A 9,973-nucleotide genomic window follows, 5' to 3' on the forward strand; every position below is an offset into this window, starting at 1 on the left:
TATATTACTTGTGTGGTGTAGAAGATAAGTATTTAAGAATGTAATTATGTAAGAATGTTAACACTCTGTTATAATTCTTTAGTATATTACTTGTGTGGTGTAGAAGATAATTATTTATGTAGAGATACTGCTTGCAAACCAATGATGGTAAGATGATGTCATGGGGTAGGACTGGATAAGTCTGACTTCTTCCTACTCCATTCAAGCATGTACTAGGTATAAGCAAATTGATAATGGATTAGCATTTGTTGGATATGTGTAAAATTATGTGTGTTGATATATCAACTGTCTTTACATGCTTGAAAGAATAAATCAAAATCAAATAAAAAATCAAGGGCAGGCTGATGTTTTATGTCAGAGCAGGAAAATACACGCACATCCTTTGTGATTTGTGAATTTGGTAAATTAAGTAAGTTTTAGATTTGATGTTTTGTGTTTGTTGTAAATGAGCCCTTGATTATCCCGAGAACAATGGGCCTCATTCACCAACTCTTCTAAAGAACAAATTTCTTTGTAAAACACATTTATGAAGTTTTTTTTATCTGGGATTTGTTCTTAGGTAAGAACAGAATCGATGCAGACAGATGCACATTTGGGTGCTGACATTTATGTGAAATAAATAGTTCTTTAGTTTCTTCAGTTCTACAGTTATGTTTAAGTTACAGTAACAGTTTTGTCATTATCAGTATTTAATTTTTTTCTCATTATTTTACAAAGCATTATGGTCTTAAATAAACACTACACAAAAAATTATAGCAAGCAATTTGTTTATAAATCATGGTTTTAAAATTTTACAGTGTGATTATTTGTAGTTTAGAATTACAAAATGCATCACTTAAAAAACCAAACACATTTAAGTGCATATCTTTATTTCTAATTTCTGTTACAGTAATGTTTTAAAATTGCATCCTGGATATTTTGGCTAGTGTTGAGTTAGTCTGTGTGAGTGTTTGGTTGTCTAGCTCCACATCTCAGATCAGACTCAGGGCAGTTAAAGGGACCTGGGTGGACCATGGAGGTGCGCTCAGCTGATGCCACACCCAAGGGAACAGTGTGTGGGCCCCAACACACTGGTCCAGCTCAGATAGCTCTGGGCCAGCCAGTCCTCCTCCACTGGTCAGGCTCTTTTTTATGTTTGTTTTGTTGCCTCAAACCATCACCTCCTCAGATAGCTCTGGGCCAGCCAGTCCTTCTCCACTGGTCAGCCTCTCTCTTATGTTTGTTTTGTTGCCTCAGATTTGAGCTCAAACCTTCACCTTGTGTTTACTGAACGAGTAAGAGCATCCCATGTGCTTTCTTTGTTTTATTTTATATACACTACTACCACTGTTAATATGGCAGCTCATTTGTTGTTCTCTCATGTGCTTTCTTTGTTTTATTTTATATGCACTACTACCACTATTAATATGGCAGCTTACAGTATTTGTTGTTCTCCATTTCATAACTACTTCCGTTTGGAGTTCGTTGCTCCACTGTATTTATGTGTTCGTTGTAGCACTTCTGGCTTCCTCAGCTTCTCTTTTCAATTTCTGTGTGAGATGTGTGCACGTGGCTTTGTGGTCTCATGCCCTTTTGTGGGCATTAGTGGGACGTTAACCTATGCTAATTAGGAACGACTAGAAGGCTCTTTCAACTTATGAACACCTGGGATTCACCAGTGTAAGAACACGGATGCGAACAATTCTGCGGTTTAAGAACACGGTCATGAATCTTGCGTAGACTTTTCTTAAGACCTTTCTCAAGAACAAATTTAAGAAAACGCAAGATATTGGTGAGTGAAGCCCAATGTTCAGCCTGAAAAGGAACAGCAGATCATTTAGTTAGATGATTATTTGTAATTTAAGATGTAATATATCTGTACACTGTGCCAAGTAAACTAGTGGAATTATTATGCAGAGTGACACTGAAGTTGGTCTTTTCCTTTTTTGAATGAACAAAGCATCTTGTCCTGATTGGCTCAGGGAATGCTTGCATCATTACTAGCAGGTAGTACAGTAGCTTTTATTGTCTTACTCTGATCGTCCTGTGTTTTTGTGATCTCCCTGTAGTCTCTGAGGTAGTGCAGACCTTACAGCTGTGTACAGACAGAGACCAGTCAGATGTGGTGGGAGATCTGTCTGTCTGCCTGGATGGCATGACTGTTGACCCCGAGATGTTTGCCACAGCCGAGGCTGAACATCACAGTGAGTTAAGCCACATCAAGAGGATTTCATACAGTCACATTAGATACACAGTTTTGTTAGTCAGTTTGACTGGTTTTATTATGGTTGAACTGGATCACGTGTGTCTGCTTCATTTATGTTGTGTGTTTTTACTTCAGGCAAATTAAATGGGGAATTGCAACCTAACGGGGATCACGTCATTGGGTACAGTACCTATTCCTATCCTCATTTGAGTTTCGTTAGTGTCACATTTCTGGTTTCTGCTTTTTTTTACCCTACTTTATTTATTGCCACTCACCCACCCTCCTCACAGGCGGAGTCGGGACAGCTCTCCAGCTGTGGATTGTTCAGAGCCCAGGTCCTCCCCCTGTGGCCAGAAGGCTGCAAACGGCACAGGGTCTCCCTCAGTGTCATCAGGGGGCTCAAGACCTCTCCGACCACCCAGGCCCTCCAGACCTCCTCCTCCAACCCCCCGCAGACCCACCTCTTCACCAGGTCAGACATTTACTGAAGGACATTCCCATTCTGATATATTCTGTACACATTTCAATTAAGAACATGAGGAAAACAGGTCAAGTGCTCTTCCTCTTACACTGACTGTGTATTTTGTCACAAGCTGTGCCAAACATTTACCCTAAGGCTAAACTGGGAGTTGGGCCAATGCTTAACTCACACGCTTGTTATATGACTGGTTAATATGGTAACCAGTCATATAGTTAAGTTAATATGAACTGCACAAGTAATTAGACCAAAAGCCATCAGTGTTGCATCTGGGGAGAAAAATTGATCTTTCATTAAGTCTCTGCTTACACAACTTGCAGCAAAGCCCTTGGTGATGTCTGATTCCTTTTGCAGCATCTTGGAGCAATGGCCCTGCACCGGCCGATGGCATTGATGGTCATTCAGGTTCTGATACACCAGTGCGAACACCGGCCTCAGCATCCTCATCAGCACTGGACTCAAGTCCGTCATTGGGCTCAGACGGGAACTCCACACCGTCCTCCAACTGTGCAGCTGCAGCAACCAGGCAGCCAACCAGCGGCATCACTCCCGTGCTACCCTCCAGGGTCCCCTCTGTCAACACTGGGCCTTTGCCCCCAGGGTTAGCTCTCATTTTGAAGTCTTTGCTGAAGAGCTGAGGGTGGTTTGGTTCGAGAGTAATCGGAACAGTATTTAATTTTTATATGTTTATAAAGTGTCATTAGTGCAAGTTTATTGTGTTGTTAAAGAATAAAGCATAAAAGATTAAATATTTTAGTATCTCCTGGTGTCACGCTGATAGTCTTGTCGTGCCAAAGCTACAGGGAGTTGCATCAGCGACAACAAAGTGAATCTGAGAATTCTAACTTTATTTTGTGATTGTTTGACTGGGGTTACATTGTAAAGCAGGAATAAACACAGTCACACCTCCACACACATATAATGCCTTGAAGTTTACTGTCATTGTTTTTATCTAGGTGGGAGCAGAGGGTGGATCTGAACGGCAGGGTGTATTTTGTGGATCACGTGGAAAAAAGAACAACATGGGAACGTCCTGAGCCACTACCCCCTGGGTAAAAAAAAAGTCCTCCTCATCTGAACTTTCTCTTCACAGATGCAGATAGTCCCTTTTTTTCTTAAGGCTTTATAGGATTGTCATCTATTTGTAAATCAAATAAGATGGATGGTCTCACCATCTTAAAGACATGGAGCTCTGGGCACTGCTGCAGTAGATGGAGTAGCTATCAATATGAAGATGAATCAAGGTTCAAGTAGTTAAAGTTTCTCTTTGTCTTGTTAAGCAAGTCTTTTCTAATTCTACATAGGAGTCGTACATAAATGCAGCAGACTATGATGACTTCAGAAGTCACATCACTGAGGCCTGCATGCTTTTCAGTGATTTTTGGCCAGACTGTCTCTTGTATTTTGCAGAGAGGAGTATGTGACTAGATCTTGTGCCTCCTTCGTCTGTCAGAGTGACAATTTGTCTGTAATTCGTCTTTAGCTGGGAGCGCCGTGTTGACCAGATGGGGCGGGTTTATTTTGTTGATCACATTACTCGAACCACCACGTGGCAGCGACCCACAGTGGAGACGGTGCGTAACTATGAGCAGTGGCAGCACCAGCGCAACCAACTCCAGGGCGCCATGCAGCAGTTCAACCAGAGGTTCATATATGGGGTGAGACTTCCTTTTTCAAATGTGATGTTACATGGCACTGCAGGCTTTTGTAGACTGGAATGTGGTGACTACTATGGCTACTGCACGTTCGGTTTCCCTGTGTGTGGGAACAGAAGTGTGCCACTTCCACGAGCTTCCAAGAATGAGTTACTGTTACCATGTTGAGCCTTCCTCTTAATGCTGACACTTCAGTACACTTAGAAGTGTCAGTGCACACTGTAACCCAGTTACTTTTTAATCAGCAGATCACAGTTATAGTTCAGTGAGTGTATTTACCTAAACGGCATTATTGTGTTTTTTTTACACTGCTGGTTGTCAAGCCACACCCGGCTTAAAGATATTGCTTTGATTCAAGGTGATATTTGTCTTTACAGCTCATTCTTCCCTCATAATTCTCTTTGTCCTGCTAAACCGAAGTAACCCATCTAAGAGTCTTTTGATTAATGTCTGCTGTGTAGGTACAAGACCAGGCCCCAGCCACTCAGAATAAGGAGTTTGATCCTCTCGGGCCACTGCCACATGGATGGGGTAAGCGCTTTAAGGTTTTTCAGTTTAAATACAAATACTTCTGAGGCATAATTTAATCTGTGGCATTAAAAACTAGCCATTCATTTCATAGCTGAGGCATATTTAGTGCATACTTTGATTTTCTCCCAGAAAACATTTGTAATCACAAACATCCCAGAAATCCCACACATTTCCACATAAACCAAGGTGCATTATCATATACACGATGGATAAATTCAGTATTGGGACGCTATACAAATGAGAACTGCTGTCTGTTTACTCGAGCGTTGCTTCCTGTGGACCAAATCGAGCGATCAATCAAATGCTGTGCTTCTCTCAGATTTATTGCATGTAATACAATGGTTGTGCGGATTTATCTAATTATTACATAATTTGAGTCACCTCTTCTCTCCCTGATCTCCCTCAGTGAATGCTTTCCTTCAGTAGCATGCTACCTGGCTCCTTCTCCTAGAACCCTATTAATATACCGCAGTACTTCCCGACGTATGCCACAAGACTCATTCTAGCAGCTTGATAAACTCTAGGTACACGTATGAGTGTCTGTCTTTGGTTATGTTGCACTACAATCGACTGCTTGTTACATTCTTTCAGAGAAGAGAACGGACACCAACGGCAGAGTTTATTTTGTGCATCACCCTACACGGTCAACGCAGTGGGAGGACCCACGACAACAGGGGTTAGTTTGCACACCTATGTTTCTTTGCATATGCCACTGCTGTCATTTCTGCTAGTGTCTCACATGGATGTCCTGAAATAATCCATCTCTTAATGTTCATATAATTTTTATTTTAGGTTGCTGAATGAGAAGCCGCTTCCAGAAGGCTGGGAGATGAGGTTCACTGTAGATGGTATTCCTTACTTTGTAGACCACAACAGGAGAACCACCACCTACATCGACCCACGCACTGGAAAGTCGTCACTGTATGATATTCTCTATGTTGTTTTCTACTCACTCAAAATCTTATCTTTTGAGAATCACATAGTGCTTATTATTTTGTTGCTTAGAGAGGAGTCAGTTAATCAGTGATTGTGGACTTTGGTTTCTACAATCAGAAAAAAAATTGAATGTTGTGGAAAAGGTTTTTAATTATTATTTTTTTGTTTATAAAAAAAAAATTTATTTCAAAAATTGATTCATTACACATGAAGTGAAATTTTTCAAGCCATTTCTTGTTTTAATTTTAATGATTACAGCTTATGGAAAAAAAATCCAGTATCTGAGAATATTAGAATATTATGAGATTGAGTAAATTACTGTTCATACAGTATAAAATACCATGTATCTGTCGGTCTAGTTCAGTACGTGCAACCACAGTCATGAGGAAGACTGCTGACTTTCTGGTTATTCAGAAGAACAAGGAGTGTAAGCCACAGAAGATCATCGCTGAAAGGGCTGGCTGTTTGCAGAGTGCTGTATCGAAGCGTATTCATGGAAAATTGACTGGAACCGCAAAGTGTGGTAGGAAACCACCACACACAGACGGCTTCAGGGGATGGGCTACAACTGGTGCATTCCTAGTATCAAGCCAGTCCTGAATCAGAGATGGCATCAGAAGTGTCTTACCTGGGCTGAGGAGAAAAAGAACTGCACTGTTGCTCAGTGGTCCAAAGTCCTTGTTTCTTTTCAGATGAAAGTAAATTTTGCATTTCATTTGAAACGAAGGTCCCAGAGTCTGGAGGGACAGTGGAGAGGCACAGAATCCAGGTTGCTTGAAGTCCAGTGTGAAGTTAGTCAGTGATGATTTGGGTGCCATGCTATCTGCCGGTGTTGGTCCACTGTGTTTTATCAAGTCCACAGTCGACGCGGCTGTCTACCAGGAGATTTTGGAGCACTTCATGCTTCTGTGTGCTGATGAGCTTTATGAAGATACCCATTTCCTTTTCCAGCAGGATGTAGCACCTGCCCACAGTGCCAAGACTGCCACTACCTCGTTTGCTGACCATGATATTACTGTGCTTGATTGGCCAGCCAGCTCTCCTCACCTGAACCTCATAGAGAATCTGTGGGGTATTGTCAAGGGGAAGATGAGAAACGGACGAGCTGAAGGCTGCTATCAAAGCAACCTGGTCTTCAGTAACACCTCAGCAGTGCCACAGGCTGATCGCCTCCATGCCACGGTGCAATAATGCAGTAATTCGTGCTAAAGGAGCCCCGCCCGATCGAGTGCATAATTAAACATAGTTTTCAGAAGTTGGACATTTCTGCATTGTAAATCTTTGTTTTATTGATCTTATGAGATACTGGATTTGTGATTTTTGAGCCTAAGCCATACTCATTGAGATTAAAACAAAAAATGACTTGAAATATTTTACCTTACGTGTAATAACTCTAGAATATCAGTGTTTATTCTTTTGAATTAAATTGGAAAAAAAAGTTGTACATGCCAGAAATGAACAAGAGATGTGTCTTTCTAGTGGGACAACACCACAGAGTGCTTGTACCTAATGTTAAGGTTACTTGTCCAGGATGTCACCACACCTGACAGCTCACATCGACTTGTCTACCACTCAAACAAAACCAAAGTAATTGTACTCAAGCCACGTTAGGCTTTCGAATTATTATCATGAGTCAACTGAGAATACCAGAACATGTGTGAGAATACCAGAAGGAAAAGCATACTAAAGGTGACCCATTAGTCACATCAGGGTAATGCGTCACATGTTCTAAAAATAGGCACAATGACTCATATCACTGAAAGTTCCTAAACAGAACCACCTGGTAAACAGAGTTACCTAGTGACGTACTGGATATTCGAATACAAGTTAAACAGATACTTCGGGTTGATGTAAACCTGATGAAATAGGACACCTCTCAACTTAACAGCAGCTTCACGAGTTCGTTTTAATGAGTTAATTCTTAACATATTTATAGTATCCCACTTCCAAGACTGTGCACCGTAATACTCTTTGGAATCTTATCAACAGCTTATTGTTGATAAGGAGTATTACAGTGGTTAAATGGGTAAAGTAACACTTAATATTAAAGCGTATTAAGAATCTCTGCATCTTTTCCCTCACAGTGAAAACGGACCTCAGATCACCTACGTTCGAGACTTCAAAGCCAAAATACAGTACTTCAGATTCTGGTGCCAGGTAAGAATCATAACAGTTTGATGGATTGGTGGCTTCTTTGAGCACATTTCTTTTCTATCTGCATCAGTCATAAAAAAAGTCCCATAACAATCTGTAGACCTCTTTAATTTATTGCTTATTTAGAAGTCACCATTTTAAATTGTATGGAAGGGATCAGCAATCATGCAACTGGAGGACCAGAGTGGGTGATTTCACTGATTGGAACCTCTTCAACCACAAAGCACAAACTGATGAGAGGGTTCTGTAAATAAACCTGTTTGAGGTGCACTGTGTGAAAAACTAAAACGATGCATGGAGAGACATGGCATCAGTTTGCGTCATCTGTCTGCTGCACTCGTTTTGGAATGTTTGTTTGTTGTTGAAAGGAAAACAACCATTCTGTTTCTCAACTTAAGTGTGCTGCTATAGAGAAAGGGACACCTTTCTCTCTTGTAATAACTTGTAGAACAATTAAATTAAGCAAAAGCATAAACTATATTGGACCCATAGACTTCATACATATGTGTCTTCCTTATCAACTGTGATCTTTCAGTGATCTGAAAGCACATTTGACTGCTAAGTGCTTCTGATATTTTCCCTTTTCTTCAGCAACTGGCATTGCCTCAACACATCAAGATCACTGTAACCAGAAAAACGCTGTTTGAGGACTCCTTCCAGCAGGTAGGCCATTCAGTGAACCTAATGCTTGGAAAATGTGCCTCGCCTGCTCGATGATGTGGTCCTATTGTAATCAGTATAATTACCACATTAGTTAAATCAAAATTGGGTGGCTGCTGGTTTTTCAAAGTGTAAGCAAAATTCCTAAATGATGCAAGTTTAAGTTTTTTAAAGTATATCCATGTTTTAACAGCAATTATGGGTTTTATATTATAAAAGTAAAATCCACAGATATGTGGATGCAGCTTCTGGACACCAGTGACGTAGGGCTTCCTTTTGGCACAGTACAGTTTTAAGTAGCATTTATGGATGTAACTACATATTGTAGTGCCTGACACAGGTGTGCCAATGTAATCCTGAGCCCATGTGGTTATATCGCTTATAGAAGAGCGACGATTCTTGATGTAGCGCCGTCTGAGGGACCACAGTCATCCAGCTTAGGCTTGAGCCCTTTGCCCTTTACGCACTGAAATCCCTCCAGATTCCTTTTAATCATGTTCTGCACTGTAGAGGGTGACGTATCCAAAGCCCTTCCTGTCTTCATTTGAGGAACATTGGTTTTAAACATTTCAATAATTTTATCACACATATGTTGACAAATTGGCGGTCCTCGGCCCATCTCTGCTCCTAAAGGGCTCGGCCTTTCCTGGATGCCGCTTTTGTACCAAATCCTGATTACAGTAACCTGTTGACATCAGCTGTTTCAAATGTTATCATCATTTCAATGTTTTACCTCACTACTGGCCCTGAAATGCCACCGTCCCAACTTTCTTTTGGAATGTGTTTCAGGTGTCAGAATTGAAGTGTTTATTAGAATAGATTCAACTTTATTGTCATTACCCATGTACAAGTACAAGGCAACGAAATGCAGTTATTATTTATTATTAGTTATTCTGAAGAAAGAGCAAAATTGATGAGGTATCTTCAAATAATGTGCTGCTGTATTGTTTTCAATGTAATACAGGACACATGATTTACACATCACTATTTTCAGTTTTAACTTTGATTTTACCTACTCCCCAATTTTTTTCTGATTTGGGGTTGTATACTTTTTAACATAAAAACATAAAAAAAATCAGTATTAATATAATAGTAATAAGTATAAGGAAGCAGATATATTTTATGATCATATTATCTAATGAACTTGGAGGATAAGGCCAGTGAATTTCTCTTTCTCTTTTTCCCACAAATCCCATCCAGACTAACTACAATGAATTTTGTATAATCACTGTGAAGTCTGTGAATCCAGAACCAAGTTTAGCTTATTTGTCTGTGCCATAGTTCGGCATCGTTATCCAAAAATAATTAAAACACACCAGTGCGCCACAGTGCTGCACTGGGAGTCATGTCAGCGCATGCACAGTTGCACACTCT

At 40.5% G+C, this 9,973-nt stretch overlaps 1 protein-coding gene across 1 annotated transcript in view; it reads left to right on the top strand.

The window, feature by feature from the left end:
• itchb (itchy E3 ubiquitin protein ligase b) overlaps positions 1–9,973 on the top strand; it is a 31,705-nt gene that overhangs the window by 13,823 nt on the left and 7,909 nt on the right. Inside the window, exons 5-15 of the mRNA XM_020612471.1 lie at positions 2,049–2,183; positions 2,321–2,366; positions 2,476–2,657; positions 3,018–3,264; positions 3,620–3,715; positions 4,147–4,321; positions 4,780–4,849; positions 5,441–5,525; positions 5,642–5,770; positions 7,870–7,942; positions 8,531–8,602. Of these exons, the coding sequence (XP_020468127.1) occupies positions 2,049–2,183; positions 2,321–2,366; positions 2,476–2,657; positions 3,018–3,264; positions 3,620–3,715; positions 4,147–4,321; positions 4,780–4,849; positions 5,441–5,525; positions 5,642–5,770; positions 7,870–7,942; positions 8,531–8,602 (1,310 nt within the window). The remainder of the gene's footprint in view (positions 1–2,048; positions 2,184–2,320; positions 2,367–2,475; positions 2,658–3,017; positions 3,265–3,619; positions 3,716–4,146; positions 4,322–4,779; positions 4,850–5,440; positions 5,526–5,641; positions 5,771–7,869; positions 7,943–8,530; positions 8,603–9,973) is intronic.

The sequence above is a fragment of the Monopterus albus genome, unplaced genomic scaffold (genome assembly GCF_001952655.1).
Source record: "Monopterus albus unplaced genomic scaffold, M_albus_1.0 scaffold126.1, whole genome shotgun sequence".
Classification (NCBI taxonomy): Eukaryota; Metazoa; Chordata; class Actinopteri; order Synbranchiformes; family Synbranchidae; genus Monopterus; species Monopterus albus.